This window comes from Ptychodera flava, chromosome 15 (genome assembly GCF_041260155.1).
Source record: "Ptychodera flava strain L36383 chromosome 15, AS_Pfla_20210202, whole genome shotgun sequence".
NCBI classification, from domain to species: Eukaryota; Metazoa; Hemichordata; class Enteropneusta; family Ptychoderidae; genus Ptychodera; species Ptychodera flava.
The window spans coordinates 27,495,482-27,514,958 of record NC_091942.1 but is presented as its reverse complement, the minus strand read 5'-3'; the positions used below and the strand labels follow the sequence as shown (position 1 = coordinate 27,514,958).

The following is a 19,477-nucleotide window of genomic DNA, read 5'->3' as shown; positions in this document are numbered from 1 at the left end:
GGTAGGGGACTCAGTCCCGATACCTGGACAGTTAAATCTAGTATATACACTAGACTGAAAGATCCGTCGCTCGAGAACGCTCCGCCCTCTGAGGGAGCGTGAGGGACGGATCTTTCAGTCTAGAATGTACACCTGCCCCAAGTCTGTCTGCATCTAAATATCAAAACAAAGTAAATTGAAAAAAACTTGAGCAGACAATTCCATTAGTGGTAAGGTGATGGAGAAAATGAAACAAGATGATAGTACAGTCTGGCAGACTGTTGCGTAATACGTGAAGTGAAAGCGATGGCCAAGCAAGTAACTGCTGCCGAGAAAATCCAAGCGACATGGTTCCGTCTAACTACAACCAAAATCTCTACAATTTTCCAATCAATATGGGAGTTCAAAAGTCTGCATTTTGCAACTCACGGTGCCCAAAATCTACATTTTCCACCAAATGATGACGGTCTGCATTTTATCAACGTATCGTTGGTCAACTTTTGAAAGTATAGGGGTAAAAACTGCGGGTGTAACTCTTGTTCTGACTTGTCATTGTTTTGTTTGAAAGTATCTTTGTTGGGGTTTCTTTTATTTTCATATTGATAAATATCAATCACTTTCATATACCTTTCTTAGCTACTGTTACCTCAGGCTCTAGTGATGTGAAAGTTGCAGTACACGCTTTGACTGTGATACAACATTGCCGAGATATAGAGGGCGCACATCAGATGTATGAATAGGTGACGTAGGACCCTGGCCTGTGCTTCCCAGAAGTTGAGTACTATTCATAGGAAATCCCCGACGATAGCGCGACCTCGTACGAAAATATATTAGAAATACCAGATATTTCACTCAAACAATCAAGTTGCAGATGAGTCAGAGAAAGAACAAAATTGTGCTACACAGCAGTGAAAACACAGTATAAGAAATAAGAGCCCGGACCTGAGGCCAGCACAGAGGTAAGCGTCAGACGCCAAGACCAGAGAGTCAAGCGAGATGAACCGAAATTGGCATTAATAAATAGACGTTGGCTACTTCCCTGCAGGTAAGTGTTGTTAAAAGTAACTGCAGTCCAACGTTTTCACTTTATGCTAAACAATCAAACCTGAATCAAATTGCAGCCCGTGGGAAAGCATAACTGTAATCAGTGTGTTGTAAAATCGATTTTAGTGTTGTTGACAAAAATAACCCGGCGAACCTCGTAAATAAGTTACCGTAATTTATGATACAAGTGATATAGTTGCATTGAAACATTAGCACACCATAGCGCTGTACTTAAAACCCACATAAGATATAGGAAGGAAAATTGAGTGCAAGTCGCCGACATAAATATTGTTCCTGTAACATTAGCAGCACCCCCCTTCGAAAAGAAAGCGAAAGTTGGCGCGATTAAGTATTATTAGGTGTCTGTCTGTCTGTCTTCACGAGCATATCACCTACTACGTGGAACTAGTCGTAGGCCTACTCGGAAACGATCAAAGTATACTAGGACTGAAGCCTCGACGCTTGAAACTACCCATTCTTCGAAACACAATAATTAAGAGAACTCATGACACAGAAAAAAAGACGCCTGCCGAAAATTAAAAAAAGTGGTTAGAATCAAAATGAAACCACAGATGTACAGCTGTTTAGGGACTGGTCAGTTTCATCGGCCTTCGGGGGTGGATTATTTTTTGCGAACGTCAAAAAGTAGCTGAGCCCCTTATTCCAACTTTCAAAAACAGGGTGATCCCCCTTCGACAAAGGTCAAACAAAAGGTGAAATACAAATTATATATATATATATATATATATATATATATATATATATATATATATATATATATATATATATATATATATTATATATCATTGTTGTTGTTGTCGTTGTTAAAGCAATAAGCTTAATCTTTCTAAAATTAAAAAGAAAACGCAACAAAGATTAGGAAAGGTGCCAATCGACGACATACTCTATTCTCGCTAAGTTACTTCCGGTTTTATCGCTTAAAGGGCGGTGGTCGTCGGAACGGCGCTCAAAGGTCGCTAGGGACCCCTACAACCGATATAAACACTGTATCCAAGCTACCTTGGCGATTGATGAAAGTTAAAACATGTTTGTCATAATGTACATAGTAAAATTTAAACGTTGCAGCTATGTTGACACGATGCATCTATATATAGTGCATGAAATACATTGTTTGTAAACAAGAAAGTTGCACATGGGCAGTTGCGACGACCACTTTCCTTTAACTCCTGACTCAACTCAAGGTCTCACGCTTGTCCTCCAAATATCCAATCATGAGATGCACAATCTATATATCGTATTCTGTGATTGTTCGTTTACATCCCCGACATGTATCGGCTGCTCTGATTCGGTAAAATTTTTGACGCAGTTAATTAGTATAGCCTTCCACAAATGCGTCGTGAAGATAGTCGCCGACCCAGTGTTTGCAAATGTATCGAATGGATTGTGAAATATTAGTGCATGGTGCTTTCTCTTATACTGAATTCTCATAGAGAAAACAAAAGAGGATCAGGACTTTGTCATGCTTTTCATATGAACAGCTGATTTTATATTGATTAGTACACTTTGCACAACAGACTTTCAATTTGCAAACATCCAGATATCTCTAATATCGCATCCCAAAATAAATGTCTTATATATGAAAGTTATGCGACCGAAGGACGTGCCGAAAAATGCAACTGAATGATGAAATTCGTGGCTGGTACAATGTGTTTTAGGCAAGTACGTGAGCCCGTATTGTAATTCAAATACACACTGGCCCCAATCTATTGAACATTTCAAAAACATGGTGACGACCCCCCCCCCCCCCATCACCAAAATCAAAAACAGGGTGACCCACCCCTCATGAATTCACCGCCCTACAGGCCGAACAAACTGTCCCCAATGCTAGCTAGAAAATGCAAGGATTGCGAGAGAAACCCAGACGTATTTTTGAGGACTGTACAATTGGGTATACGTAAATCTTCTCTTGAAAATACTTTTATTTAGACAGGAAATTTTACTTTTCATTGAAAAGAGAATATCTCTTACGTGATAAAACAGTGAATTCGAATGTTTGATAAATAATTTGCTTTTGGCGATCGAATTATGTTTGTCGAATTCAGAGAGAATAGCAGTACAGTGATAGATTTGAGCTGCATTTGACATAATGCGCTGCGCAGTACGAGAATTACCATGTGCGCTCTGATTCGGAAATCGGACAGGTCGAGGGTATGTTTCATGAGCAGAACCACATAGCTTCGATAGTCGCGAACCGACCTATACATGGTATGCTGTAGTGTATTCAAAGCGTGGAAAGGCCGAACAATAGGCACACCATTCTGTACTTAGCGGAAGCAGAGCGGCTATAAGACAATGGCATGAAACTTTACTTATGTGTAGCGAAAAGCATGAGAATGTTAACAAAGTCTCATCGTAGATTTTAATCACTTGAAACTAATCACAGCAGTAATTAAATGTGTATTCAAGTGTACTTTCGTTTTACGTAAACCTGCAAAGCACAACAATGATCAAGGTTATTCACCTGAAACTTCCCAGAAGTCAGTGTGCGATTCATAGGAAATTCCTATGACAAACAATATGCTTGTTGTTTGCGGTGGTGATACGATTCAAGTAACCAGATAAGATCTGATTTGCCAACTTTACTCATCGAAAATATCTACCCGCACTGATTAACAGTGGGCCTTGCGATTGTGATCGGGTAAGTACCCAGTACTCGACAACTACGGTGAGCATCGGGGAAAACCTCCGTGTGCATGTGCACACAAGGCATGTAAAACAGGGACCGAACACAGAATCTTCGAGCTTTATAGCAACTTTTAAAGTTGAATGACAATACGAATATGGGTTTGTTATTTGCAGCCATCGGTTCACCTACCTCCAAGAATTTTTTTAAGTCTCTGGTGTTGCAAAATTCGAAAACGTAAATTTACATTTCTAGAGACGTCTCATCCAACAGCCTTTTCTAACTTTCTATGGCAACTTGAAGGCTGAAATGTTGAAACCAGTATCGCCATAGCTTGGAGGCACTCATTCCCGATTTGGGCACTGTAGAGTTCTAACTACAAGCACAAAGTCAACAATTTTCCTTAAATCGCAGGTAAAAGCCCAAAATACTGACGTCAAACTCCAGCCTTACTGTCTCAAAATGGCGGGTCAAAATCGTATGAAAGCAAAAACAGGGGTCAAAAGTCTACGTAATGTTATAATTTCATCGGTCAAAAGATTTCATTAGGCGAAAAAGGAGCCGGAGGGTTAAGATCATGGTGGATATATGTATACATTTCCTGTGCCGGTGCCCTCCCCCCCACCCTTGCACATGGAGTAAGCAATGTCGTATACCCAAGAAAAAACACGAAAGAAACAAGGAAAGTGCTGAATAATGAGAACCATCAGTGCTTCAACGAAAATTGTTGTCAGGTCTAAATCATTTATCATCTGAAAAGTAACTAGTCCAGAAAAATCCTAGATGAAAATGACAAGGTATTTAGATCTTGATGTGGAAAATATAGAAACCCCGCGTACAATGCAGTATTCGTGGTGTATTAGTTCGTTCTTTCTTGGAAAAACCGACTTCATAGGAATTATTTACACTGTGAAAGAAGAGGGAGCAATAACAGTACCTTGTTTCTTAATGTCTGTAGTGTGGATGGCTGAAATTTCATTGTCATTTTGGTCATCCCATTGAGGAAAAGCATTTATAATCTTCCCATCTCATAGCAATATACGCCCTGCTACCCTCTTGGGAGCTAGCTACGAAACACATATTGAAATCGAATGGCATTATGTTCCTTCTCTCAAGTCAAAGTCTGTGTTTGTTCTACAATTTCAGAACAAATTTTGGTCCCATAAACTTTCGCTCGAACCACATTTTGATAAAAACTATGAAGAAGAAAAAGTTGTTTTTTTTATCTTTTATTGTTAAATATCATCACGACTGACGGGGAAAACCCCATTTACAACAAGTCTACTCTTTACATTAGTTTTTAATTCTCTCAAAAGCATGCAGTATGTCAATATCTCCGGAAGAAGATTGTATCTTACATTGAATTCGTTTTTGAAAACAGTCTCATTTACATTTGCAATCCAAAATCTATGGATACTCCATTTTCCAACTAAAAATGAAGACCACATTTTGATAAAAACTATGAAAAAGATAAAGTTTGATAAATAAATTTTACTCTCCTCAACAATTAAAACATTGCAAAATACCTTGTTTTGCAATTGAAAGTGGTAATGATTTTGCAAATATATGTATGTCGAATGCCTTCATATTGATATGCTGCAAACATTTGTTGTGACCTTGCCTGACCTCTGAGCTCTGGCGTCATGTCGCTAGACCTACACCGCCTATGCTAATTATCTTGTGTGATAGCAGGGGAGCAAGTCTGTTCAGTCTACGTTATGTTGCCAGCTTGGTTTTGAAGAGCGCCCTCATATGGCGAAACTAGAAATATGATGTCACTGACATCATGTCGCTATGCGTAGACCTACGCTGCAGCGAAATTCATTTTGAAACTCAGAGTGCGATATAAACATGTCATAAGTTGTTTACAATGGTTTATTATAATGGGGTAAATCCATCTGGCCAGAAAACTGAAAGTTTTACATGTGTTTTAGTTGAGAACACAGAACCTTTTAGTCGTTGTTGCTTGTATGTTGTAAAATTATGTTCAAGAGTCCATGCTTGATTAAAAGTATATTTTTTTTTCTTTCATTCGTGTTGTATAAATACGAACTCCGTTATGTGATTTTGCATGTATTTTAACTAAATTATGTGCCACAATTAGCTTATCATTGTTTATACCCCATACTAGTTTATTGTAAATAACTAATAGATTTGTAATGTGATGCCCAAGGTTTTGACTTTGAATTTTCACCAAAAAGTTCATTTCACTATGTACAGCTGTCTTTGGTACAAACTATGAACAATTTTTTGTTCAATATAAAACAAGACATCTGTTCATTTATCTTTCAAAACTGATATGAATATACTTCGCTAGAATATGGTGATTAAGAGGGCAATTGTGTACAAGAAATTTGATTTTGGAATTTCACTAAAAGTGTCATTTCACTATACATGGATGTCTATGGTGAATACTGTGAAATTTTTCCTATACAAAACTGGTTTATATCTGCTTGAAAACTGATATGAATTTACTTCACTAAAATATAGTGATTAGAAGGGCATTTTTATTACCGTACATGACTTTGACCTTGACTTTGACCTGAAAGTGTTGTTCAACTTTACACTGTCGTCCATGGCACAAACTAGGAACAAATGGTTTCCCTTCGTGCATTTGCATATGTTTGACAGTTGCCTTTAATATAATCCTCTGAAAAAAGGTGAATAGAAGTTGTACAACAAAACATGAAATTGAAATTTCAGGAATATATATATATATATATATATATATATATATATATATATATATTATATATATATATATATATATCTCGAAGTATACAGATGTCCTCGTGGGAAATTACAGTGCTCGATGCTAAAGAAGAGCGTTATAAATAATAACACAAATTACTTCAAGTAATAATATATGTTACTTAAGTTTCATGTATCCTGCAATCTTCAGAAAGAAGTGAAAAGACTGTTAGCTCCACACTCTTATTTATATGGATGGGACGTACCATTCTAATCGTAGGCGGTGTTAAAATTTGATAAATATCATTTGTTTTGGTGGCGACATTGCGTAGCTTTGTCAGCATTGGTAATGTGTAGCTTTTCCGATATATAAAGATTACATTGCTTGCTTATGTTGGAGTAGCTCGATGCTTTGTTAATAAGTGACCACGAGATGTCAAGTCTCACCTTTCTGGGCCGAGTTATTAATCTAACAATGGATCTGTTTCGGTTTGTTTTTTTGTATGAGAGAGGTTCTATTTTTGGTGCTGTTGTTGTGGCCCCGTTTGGCTGGCTTTAGCAGAGTTTGGTACAGTTTGATCCCGCCAAATTTTCGAAGATACCTGACATTGATATATAAAAATAATTCGGGAAGGAGAAACCAGCATTTTATTGGCAAGGCAAATTTAGCACAATATGTCAAGCGTCTTGCCAATGTGTGATGTAGAACTCCGAGGGCATGCGTTCAATCACTTGCAGTAAAATTGTAGAATGTGCAACGTGGCTTAAAAGCACAGACGTGATTTTTGTAAGACTCTAGTAGACTGTCGACAGTCGCCTGTGCCGTTGTGGCTTTTGCTGGTTAGTATAGTTCGAACGTTTCGCTAGCCACGGTACAAGGCCTTTCTCGTACCGCCGACACTCGCCCTCGAGCCTTCGGTTCTCAGTTGTTATAGCGAAAGCATTTCAGATCACTTGCCACTGCAGTAACGACGGTGTTTTAGGCCAAGAAGACACAAGGAACTGTTGACAGTGTAAAATTCTGGCAGTGTCCTCATGTCTTGCTTTCTCGACTGGATACGCTATTTCATAGAAAGAGTGATAATCAAAGTTGATGAATTTATGGCCGTTTTCAAGGTAAATGCTGATTGGTGATCAAAGAAATATCATAATAGGAAATATTCATCAACTGCTTTAAAATGCTAAAATGTTGAAATTAATGAAGAAAAGAATTCCAAATTCATGTCGACGAAATGTGAAAGTGTTAAGTTTATCTGGAAGAAAAAATTACTTTTCATACAGTCATTTTTCCAAATTTTACACATGGATCTTAAGCTTCTGTCGCCGCAAGGCATCTGTACTAAGTCAAGTATTAAAAGCGATATTTCATCTGCCGGACATTTAATTATCGTATAAAATGAATTAAATTTTATTTAACTACGCTGAATGAAACCCTCCGAATTTTCTTTATTTTCAGGCACTCAATTCTCGTGTCTGACTGCTCTGCAGGAGTGTAAATCGTATCCATCTTGCATTCTGAGTGCATGCGTTCCTTGAAAACGAAAGATGGATAGACCACCTGGTTGTGAACGGTGTGGTTGTCCCAGGGATGCTGAGCAGAATTTACACTGCCAGGCATGTGATCCCAAGAGGCAGAGAAGTGACGCTGATCAGTGGTCAGGGGACAAGAAAAGGTCCGAAGACACAGGTACGTCAGCAAAGATGAACGTCGGCCGTGGTATATCGACTTATGTGGCCTACTTGGATTTTGAAAAATTCACCTTCAAATTAATTGTTGCTCACACTCATCAAGTGTTTATCACTATGAGCTTACACAGAAGGCGCTTCTTTCAAAAATGTCTTAGACGTTGCGATGACAAAGGAGAGTACGTGCTCAAATAATGTGATTGGATGTGCCTGGCCATGGCAAAATGGTCTTTTTCACGTGAAGTATATTTGGTGGACTTTGACGGACGTAACTACAGCATGCACAGTGCTGTTTTTTAGGGGCGGAAAAGATTAATTCCATTATCTCAAACTGCCAACCAAATAGTCGGACAATTTCCCTTGCATTTTAGCAAGTTCAAAGCATTCAATATTGTCATTACTAGCATAAAAAGTCTATGACTCTCTGTTTTAATATAAAAATTTACTACTGTTTTGCAAGTTTAAGCAAAACAAAAGGGCAAAATATATACCAGAGTTTAGCTCCGCATACAAGCTTTTGTCAGTTGATACACTATACTATCATGACTTTTCTGTTATATGTATTATAATCGGCCAATTCGTAAAATTGCAGTTTTATAAGATGTATCTTTCTATGCAGTTAATTCACGTGTTCTCCGATGATTTTCCGCATAGAAGCGTCAAATAATATTTATATTTACGAAGGGCACGAAGTTGTGATTGACGCTAATGTACTGTTGTCTTTGTATTCTGAAGATAAATTGTCTGTTTTATTTTTGATGAAAGAAATGGATGGAAAGAAAAATGAGAATGATGTCATCGAGTCAGCAGTGGCACCTACCGTGCATGAAGGAGAGGAAGCAGAACATACTCCACAGACAGGTCAGCAGAAACAACCTCAACAATCACAGCGGAAGAAACCACAACAACAACAAGTGGGTGAGCATGAAAATCTGCAGTCTCGCCCGTCTACGTCGGCGCAAAAAACCGATTCTGTTCAGGAAAAAGAAATTTCAAATACACATCAGCTGTCAAACAGGTCCGCAACATCTATTCAAATTGGTGTGGAACAGGAAGTTTCAACGTGCTTAAATGCGAGTCAGGTAACATCAACCGCGACTGCCCAACGTCAAAGCGATAGTCGGCAAGGCGTAGAGTTTGACCAACTGGCAGGTATGACAGAGCAAATGCTATTGAAGAATCCTGATGAGGCCATACTGTTCCTTCAGCAGCAGCTACAAAAACTTACCTGCCAAGCTCCTCCTAAAGATGTAACAGAAGCTAAATTTCCAGGCTATGAAAAGCAACCATTGAGTAGTGATCTTAGAGAAGATGCTGTACTACAAAAGAACGAAGGAGCACATACCCCAGAACAAGTACCGGAACCACAAATGTCCACGACCGCAAACACGGAGGGTAAGTGTACTGATTCAGATTCCTCCAAAACCAGCAATCAGAATGAAAGGTACTACAACCCTGAGCAACAAACCGAAGAAAGCAAAAACTCAAGAGATACTGAAGTTTCATCACCAGAAAACATTCCTGCACATGAAAAACCATCGACTGACACAGCTAGATCGACAACATGCAAGGATGAAGCAGCGGCGAATGAAAAATCGGCCCAATATAGAGATAAGAGTCAATTGAAACATGAATCGGACAGGCCGAGGGTACAGCAAGAAGTAAACGGAAACTCTGCCGATAATTCCGTCGGAAAGGATGCAAGTCGCCAAGCATCACAGACTGGAGACACAGAAAGTGTGATAAACCAGTCACGCGGGAGAAATGTTGATACGGGTTCAAATAAAACCGAAGCAGCAGGTGATCATCATCAACTTACCAATGTTCACCAGAGAAGCAAGGAGGCAACCAGCTGCCCACAAACAGGACCACCTCAACATGAGAGTCAAAAGAAACTTCTACAGGTTTCAGACAACAAAAACACAGACGTTGTTCGTGATCATAACACTGGAGAACCCAGCAGTGTAAATGTGACGAACAGTGAAAACAGTGGTTCAATAACAGAGCATTCCTTGACTGGAAAGAAAGGCGGCGGTAACAGAAACACAAACGGCCTGACAGAGTCTGGAAAACAAGACACCAAAGCTCATGATACCAACTCTAAAAATGCTGTAAGTAAATTAATATTGATTTAAAAGCAATTAAATTCAACTTTAGATGTCACAAACTTTCATATCACGCAATTTTATAGCGATAATCATACAGGTTATCCAAATTTCATCTTTGTTCGTACCTACTACTAAAGGTATCGGTGCACCATATCGTTTAAGATGGTGAGGATAATTGACTTTTTTCTTGAGAGCATTTGAGTACAATTCAGAATGTTTTTCACAAATTTGGCTTTGCAAGTATTGATAAAGTGGAATTTTCTGTCAGAAAATTCACCTAAGAGTTAGACTGATACACCCGTGACTTCATTAATATTCATAAAAGTACGACTGGTATAATCTTGACTTCTTATGTCGAGTGGTAAATGATAGTGCATATCGGTGTTATTGCGAGCACGTTTTAAGTACATGTATGTAGTGAGACCCATGCAATTTTTCAATTATACCATCTTAAAAGTAGCCATCCTTTCGTTTATTATATGCCTCGATGTGGGTGCAAGTCAGTTCATTGATTTGAATGGGAACATCCGGGGAGTTAGCGGGCCGTGCGAACGATGTACTGACCGGTTTCCATAGTTACCCGGTCCGGTGAAGCCCTTCGACATCAAAGTAGAGGCAATGTAAAATATCCATGCGCACACTGCTATTTTGATTTTCATTAAAATATGTTTGCTGGTCGATAATGGTAAAATTATTTGAGAATGTCCTGCATAGATGCCATAGCGTTAACTGTCAAGAGGCATGTAATAAAAATGTCATTGCCTGAATACATTAGTTTATGTGCCCGAGAGCAGGTGACAATTTGCCCGACCCCAGGAGGGCAAATTGACTCCTGTTGCGAGGGTTACATGTAGAACATTCTCAAACAATTTTACCATTTCGACCAGCCGTTCACACGGCCCTCTAACTCCCCACCGGGATGTTCCTATTTAAACCAATGAACTGATTTGCACTCACGAGGCATGTAATAAAGCCTATTTCTCGATTGAACTGTCATCGTCATCGCATCCAAGAGTAAGTTTTACAATTCAAGACGTCTTTTTACCGAGACTTATTTGTCTAGGTGTTGTTACATTATGGTCTCTCTGTGGGCAGTCTTAACTGTATTTACAGTCTACGAGATTCCGTCTGCAGCCACCCATCACTTCCGCAGGTTCAATGTTGCAGCAATACCCTTTCCCGATAAGGGTAAATTTCTTTCCGTCTCTGTCTGTCTGTCCGTCTGTCTGTCTGTCACATTCGTAGGTAGCATTTTATCCCGAAATTCAACACTTTTTAAAAAAAAAAATACATATAAATTCAACTGTGTGTAAAGGTAATATATTCAAATACAGTTTGTTCCCAATTTTGCAAATTGTCGGTACAGATAACGATTATATTTCACATTTCATACATACGTATGTCTACTTATTTCCATATATTTCCACAGTTTGAACATTTCAAATCAGTTGATCACATAATTTACCGTTTAATGCGCCCTTGAATATCCGACCAATATACAACGATATTAATAGCCTTTTGCATATGTGTAATGGAGCCTATCACTGGGATCAAAGTGATCCAATCACGGGTCACGTCTAAAATAATCGTACCAATGAATTTAAATTAATGAACAATTTAAACAAGCCTAACCTAATCACCTATTTTGTTTAAAAGACAAGAGGAGCAAGCATTGAAGGTGACAAAGGGGGAACTTTCTACCGCAAGCCAGAGCAACAAAGTGACACAATGAAACCCAAGAAAGAGACAAAGAAGTAAGTGACTCTTGTACGGAATATATCATAAAAGACTGACGATGTTATCTGCCAGAAGTCAGCAAAACGCAAAACGTGTTCACTGGTTTCATTTCAGTGTTTAAGCGTCTACATGTCTTCATCATCAATTAGACAAACGCTGCACTTAAGTATTCAAAGCTTTGCAAACAACTAGATGTCGAAGTCTTGGTTGAGCATCATCCTCTCATGGCATTGTGACCCAGTTCTCAAACTGGCTGCGATGAACTTGAAGCGCAACATGTTGCATGCGTCATTTGATACAGTTTAATCATTTTGTCTGACTTAACCTTTTTTTACGATACATGTAGAAACAAGCAAAACAAACGAGGGACTGGTCTGCATGGACGTGGAGGGAGCAGACAAGGCACCTTGCGTCGAAATGAGGTCATGATGAAGGTTATATTCACAGTCCTTGTTTCCCCTGATTTCAACTACGACCCTGCAAAACACACGGTGATAATAAAAGGCGACGAACCTGTGTTTGGGAAAAAGGGTTGGGACGAGCCCGATGGCGCTGTTGTTTTAGAGCCTGTGAGGTAGGAGTATACTTATTAAATTCAAAAATATATACAGCGTTTGCATGGCATAACCGATACATCATAATGAACTGTTGAATGTTGTCTCCAAAGTTACAATTATGTCATTCCAGCAGTATGTCACTGCATTTCAGTGTGAAATATCAGTAGCGTTGAATATACTGATGTGGTGATTTTTTAGCTCACGTGTGTAAACACGTGGGCTATTGTCATAGCGATGTCTGTCTGTCTGTCCGTGTGTGTGTGTGTGTTAGTGTGTGTGTGTGTGTGTGTGTGTGTGTGTGTGTGTGTGTGTGTGTGTGTCTGTCTGTCTGTCTGTCTGTCTGTTTACACGATAACTCAAAAACGCCTGAACGGATTCAAGTCAGATTTGGTACACAGGTACCATGTGCTACTTGCAAGAACTGATTAGATTTTGGTAAGTGTGGCTTGCATATTAATGAAGTTATGCAATATCGTTTTTTTCCATACAATGGTTTCCCTATGGAGACGGTAATGACAGTGTAGACATATCTCAAGAAATACTGCACAAAATTTCATGAAACTTTTCAGAGATGACAATCTAAGAACATTATGATGATACTGTGAGTGTCATGTCAATTATCTTCTCATTTGCATATTTAATGAACTTTTGTTATTAGTGAGATAACTCTGAAATTCCTGCACCAAACTTGATGATACTTGCAACAAATATTGATCTAATATATATCTAATTATAGTTAGAAGCATTAGGCAGTGTCAAGTTAATAAATAGCTCATTTGCATATTTTATGAAGGTTTGTTATTAGTCATATAACTCCGATATAACTTCACCAAATGTGATGAAATCTGCTGCAGATACTGATCTGACTGATATCTAACTGTAGTGTAAAGCATTTAGTAGTGTGAAATTAATTAAGGGTTCATTTGCATATTTAATGAACTTTGTAATTAGGTATATAACTCTGAAATTACGGCACCCAAGTCAGTGAAATTGGGTACAGATATTGTTTTGATAAATATCTAATTGTACTGAGAAGCATTTGGCAGTGTCAACTTAACAAATAGGTCATTTGCATATTTTATGAAGTTTAGTAATTAGTGATATAACTCCAAAATAACTGCACCAAATGTGTTGAAATCTGCTGCAGATACTGATCCGACAGATATCTAATTGTGGTGTAGAGCATTTAGTTGTGTGAAGTAAATTAAGGGTTCATTTGCATATTTAATGAACTTTGTAATTAGTGATTTTACTCCAAAATTAAAGCATTGAATTTGATGAAACTTGCTACAGATGTTGATCTGATAAATATCCAATTGTACTGAGAAGCATTGAGCAGTGTCAGGTTAATAATTAGCTCATTTGCATATTCCATGAAGTCTTATAATTAGTCATATAACTCCGAAATAACTGCATCAAATGTGATGAACACTGCTGCACATACTGATACGACAGATATCTAACTGTGTTGTAAAGCATTTAGTAGTATGAAGTTAATTAAGGGTTCATTTGCATATTTAATAAACTTTTTAATTAGGTATATAACTCTGAAATTTCGGCACTAAAATTTGGTAAAACGTGCTACAGATATTGACTTGATAAATATTTAATTGTGCTATGAATCATTGAACAGTGTCAAGTTAATGTAGGGTTTATTTGCATATTTAATGAACTTTGCAATAAGTGACATTACTCTAAAATTACAGCATTGAATTAAATAAAACGTGCTACAAATGTTGATCTGATGGATATCTAATTGTCCCATAAAGCATTGAGCAGTGTCAAGTTAATTGACAGCTCATTCGCATATTAAATAAAGTTTTGTAATTAGTGATTAAACTCTGAGAGTACTGTGCGAAGTTTAAAAAACACCTGCTTCATATAGTGATAACATATATCTCATTGTTCTGTGAAGCGTACTACTATTAATGAACCTTTTGTAAAACACGTGAGCATATTCAGTTCATATCTGGTTTGAGTTTACTTTAATCCAGTCATCTATCATGGTATGCAAAGTATACCGGAGGCCAACTCGTCAAAGTCGGGCTGCAACTCGATTGTACATATAGCTCTGAAAACATACAACTAATTAGTCTGTTGGGAGCGACTTTCTGCACTTCATTCTATATGAACGTTCAAATAGTTTGCATCCATTGTTGAGTTTTTGGAGCCCACATGACATACATCTGTGTGTCGCATCTTCAACCAGGTGCATCGGCACATGCCCTTTGCCTTGCTGGAAGCACCTCACGGAGTTACCGGGTCGACAAAAAAAACAGGAGAGCGAAGGTGAACAAAACACCTCGTACCAATTAAAAAACGAAACTGACTTCTTGTATGAGGGCGAATAGGGGCAACGCCAGAGGTGGGGTTGCCTTATAGATTGTTGAATAGAGAGGTGTCTATAGAGTGTTGTCGATGATGTCGCTAACATTTGTCTTTAAGTTCAAAATCTCCCTAATGAGTGGTCGATCAGACACCTCGGGCGCACTTTCTCATAACTACAAACAAGCAAATTATTGTAACATGCTGAGTGGGCCTAAGTGCTTCCAATGTACGGGAATAAACAATACATTTGAGGTTTAATAAAGTGACAATAACGAACAAAAATGACTGAGAAACGACAGTCATTAACAGACAAAAATACCATATTGATAGACACCGTGATCAAGGTTATCAAATAAGTGGTGACAAAACAATATGAGAAATCGCGACTTAAGTCAAAATTTAGAGAAAGTTTAAATTATCAGTTTTGAGGAGCGTACTACCTCCAGCAGAAAACGAATACTGGAATAAAATTTGCAATAATACAAAGAAATGAAAAGTAATGACATCTTGTCTGCCTTGTAATCGACCATGTGTAAATGGCCAAATCCAGTTTATTCCTGATCGTGCAACTGGGTTGTATGTTTAATGTCCTTCACGTAGCTATGTGCGGGAGAGAAGTAAGACTAGGACAAAAATTAAAGGGGCTGTTTCTCCATTGTACGTCACTAAAATCACCCGGCAATGCGGTTTTCTAATTTTATTTTCGATACATTTTTGAGCTTGCAATATCCAATTACTGATATAAAAGCAGTGAAACCGGAAACTGTTAGCAAGGCATTGAATACATGTGATGTTTCAGATTTCAATAATTTCTACAGCGGGTAGCGGACTGCCATTGTTTTTATATTTACATTTTTTTCAAGCGAGTTAAGGAAAGACTGACGCGGCCAGTCTAGATCGATCTACGCGAGGATGAGAAAGGAAACCTTATTTTGATCTTAGCTTGTATTCTATGTAGGGTGTTATCAGGTCCAACATTATAAGAAAAGCCTTTCCCACGAAGATTTGCATTTCCAGAAAGCAATATAAGAAAATAATCTTAATTAAATATTCCTTTACAGCGAACCGGGAAAGGATTTACCGAAGAAGTTTGTCAAAGTTCAAGGGGTTCTAGAAGTTCCCAGTAGGCTGCTTGTCAACAAACACATACAGTACAAGTACGGGATACTGGTCCAGGAAAATAAGAAGTGGATGTGGGAACATTTACCAAAGAGACGCTTTGATCATCGTGAACATGAGAACAGAATGCTCACTGTACCTGAAGCATATCGCGTTCCTGATGGTGAGTGGATAACGAAAGTAGTTGTTTCTCATGCTTGCGTCTTCATTGATTTCGCCAGAGTGGCCTTACGTAAGGTCCTTCGAGGGTTTTCATATTTTACACTTGCTCTCAGGGTGGAAATACATGTATTCTGCGGTTGCTTCAAAATATATCGCAGCTATACTCTCGGTCGGAAAATTCTGTTTCTAACGTGATTCAGACACTCGCAGTCATGGTATTCATGAATTTCTCATCTTGAAATGTGTTATCAGTGAAAATGTGTTGCGCATGCTCGGTGGTCTTCTTTCCCGCGTTAGCTCTTCCATGTCGCGCAGAGCACCACCCAGCCCACGCTAGGCTATTTATCAAAAATCTATGCAGCGACATACTCAAACCAACTGTGCATACAAATGGCAAATTACATACCTGTGAAATATTGCAAATTGAAATAATATAGAGTCAATTTCTGATTTTTGATTTCAATTTTAGGTATATATCGCACGCCTAGGGTTGACCAGTCGTCATTGAGGACATCGTGCGTACTACAGAGAACCAATATCTTCCTTATAGTATGCGGCACTTTCCTCAATGCGTATAATTCCCATTTTTATTTGCCAATTAAATATAATAAGTTTAGCCGGTAAAGAAGTCACGCAGAAAGTGACACTGTTACCCCTAATTCCGAAATACAGCGCTAGAAATAGAACATTCAATATCGAAATTGGGTTCTGATTAAATGTAAATGACGATGTGAACTGATTGAATAACTCCAGTTGCCATTTCAACGGCCATTATTTGATTTCCAGGTAAGGACATGGTAATCCGAACATTGTCAAGGATGTAGACGACGTCTACAGTGGCAGCCTCCATACAATCCGCGGTCGTATCACCAAGGCGCGCGTAAACACATTGAATTTCAACAAAAAAGATATTGAAAATGTTCATTCTGAAGCATATACAGTTCACTTTCATGTTTATCGTCACTTTAGTCTACCGGTGTGGTCGAACGTGTGGTCGAAGTCCTACACATTCATGAAATCGCTGTTGAGTCATAAATCGCTCATGCGTCTTCACGTCATGATTCGGATGACAGGAATTTCTCGTTTCATCGCCCCCTTGATCTGATTTTGTTGCTTGTACTTCTGAAGGCGGTTTCTCACCGAGTGTACAACATAATATTTCTTACGCCATTGGCTCAAGTTTGTATTAATGTTGCAATGAAGTAAGTCGGTATGGCAGTCACATTGCTCGACTATGCTTTGCGTATTCGTAGCAATTGCGAACGGGATTTATTGAGATATGTAGTTAGACTAGTCTAGAGAATATCTATGGATTTATAGGAGAAGCTCGCGTGTGTGTACGGTTTCGTCGAGCTATTCGATCTTCTTTCATAAAACCTCATGTACATCTGTCCGTCGGATTTCTTACCGATCGTTAGACCGCTTCCTTGTGGACCATTTGTTTACCGAAGACGTATAGATGATTGACAAGTTCTCGTGACAAAGTCAGATCATCTGCTCAGTAAAAATGGCACAAAGAGCATGATAAACAATTTTAACTTTGATGGGATCTATAAATACAATACCCTGTCCTCATTTTGTATAACGCTTGGCTAATGAACGGTTTTTATGCATAGAAAAGAATAATTCCTGGAAACAAAACATAGATCGCATGAATAGTTTATTAATATCTATAAAATCATATTGTATCCTTCAACATCAAGAGTGAATCAAGAGAGACCGTTCATGTCGTAAAATATTCCGTCCAAATGTTTCTTAGTTTGATATCTGATACTCGTTTCTTGTTTCACGAAAAGCCCTCGACCTATCCGACGAAATCAAACAAACATCTATTTAAAATACTATTAGGCCTAATGTTTTTGGAGGTGTTGTCTAAAGTATCACTTAATTTCACCAGGGATATGGAACAGATACGATGATGTCATCTATCCTGGTCATGGATCCAGCTTCTTTGACCGATTGAAGCATACATTTTAATCATTGGAAGGATCAAGAAACTACACGTTTGAAAGAAAAACAAAAGGCTGTTGTTTGTAATCTATCCAAATGGGAAGGTTTCTACACGGGGGAGTCTGCAACCAAAGGAATGGCAATCGATGCAATTGAAAATGTTGAACACGTCGAGATGGCAGTTAGAGAAAATTGGACTAGTGGATTCAATGTCCAAGAGGTAATATCAATCTAAATGACGAGCAAAAGGTACTGTAGGGAGCACGTTGCTTACCTTCAATAGTTGATCAAGTATTCATTTTTACATGAGAACATTTTTCGAGAGGTTTGAAGTTATCAAGAATGAACGATGAAATATTGATGATATTTGTGATATTTGATGATATTTGTTCGTTCATTATCACTTAAAATACACTAACGCATATAGACATGTCCAAATATTGTTGTTAAAGTCGTATCATATGATCTCCACTGTCGTAAACCAATTTTGTTCAAAACGTGAAGGCTGGAAATGCATTTTGACGATTATTTGTAAAGATTTGTCTTATTGCCCTCCTAAAACAGTGATAACGAAACTAGAGGACCGGGAAAGTTGGCGAGGAAGCAAAATTGATGCGTGGTGATACTTTAAATTATGCAAAGAGATGAGGAGTCGTTTGAAAAACTATTTTTAATTAGTGAACGAGCTTTATATTGATTTGGTCAATGCGTTGGGTATTTAAAAAGGATGTTGCGAAAGGTGACTTGGTGGTGTGTTCTGTCAGTTACTAAGAGATGAATGTGGAATAGCCTATGGCGACATGTGTGATGCCATTACGACGAATCTTCTTTATTCTTTGTCAAACGGGTAACAACTCAATTATTAAGTCACATTGTGAACAGATATATGTTTTTGTGTTCACCCTACAGATCGTTCAATCCCTCAAGAACACAAGTGAATATTTGGAACTCTATTAAATTCGGCATTTCTACATTAACTGTACTTGAATCGGGCTCTAAATATTACGCAATGAGGAAAGAGGTTATGTTGGAGCCAGGAATAATAGCTTAGAGCTAATCGAGCCTGGCCCCATTTTCATGAAATTTACATTGCAATATTTGTCTTACAGGGCTAATTAGTTACTATATAGGATTATTGTAGTACCCATAGACTTGGTTCAAGTCTGTGATTTGTGAATGTTTGAGTGGAGTGAACGCAATGATTTGTATTTGCTTTCATGTGAAACGCGCGCGTGAGTGGACGCGATGAGCAGGGTGAAGGCGATGAGTGGAGTGAACCATAGACAGTGGAGTTCACCCGGAATCCGGCAGAAACTAACTCACTACTGCGCAGACTAAAACGTGACGCATTCAATCGCTGGGAAAACCTGGCGTGAGCTGCCAAAGTCCGGATAGGTTTGTACGAAATAGGAGAGACACAAGAGAAACTATTATAAATGATTTTATTTTTTAAAATTCACCGACTTGAACCA

The 19,477-nt window shown here is 38.3% G+C and overlaps 2 protein-coding genes across 2 annotated transcripts in view; both read left to right on the top strand.

Moving 5' to 3' along the window:
* Nucleotides 1-749: 749 nt before the first annotated feature.
* Nucleotides 750-18,032, top strand: LOC139150766 (uncharacterized). Its single transcript, XM_070723162.1, has 7 exons — nt 750-1,024; nt 7,815-8,045; nt 8,810-10,155; nt 11,809-11,906; nt 12,236-12,463; nt 15,836-16,056; nt 17,953-18,032. The coding sequence occupies exons 2-7, from the start codon at nt 7,904-7,906 to the stop codon at nt 18,030-18,032; spliced, it is 2,115 nt and encodes a 704-aa protein (XP_070579263.1). The 5' UTR covers nt 750-1,024; nt 7,815-7,903.
* LOC139150765 (E3 ubiquitin-protein ligase rnf213-alpha-like) overlaps nt 18,033-19,477 on the top strand; it is a 45,759-nt gene continuing 44,314 nt past the window's right edge. Inside the window, exon 1 of the mRNA XM_070723161.1 lies at nt 18,033-18,225. Within this exon, the coding sequence (XP_070579262.1) occupies nt 18,142-18,225 (84 nt within the window). The 5' untranslated portion in view covers nt 18,033-18,141. The remainder of the gene's footprint in view (nt 18,226-19,477) is intronic.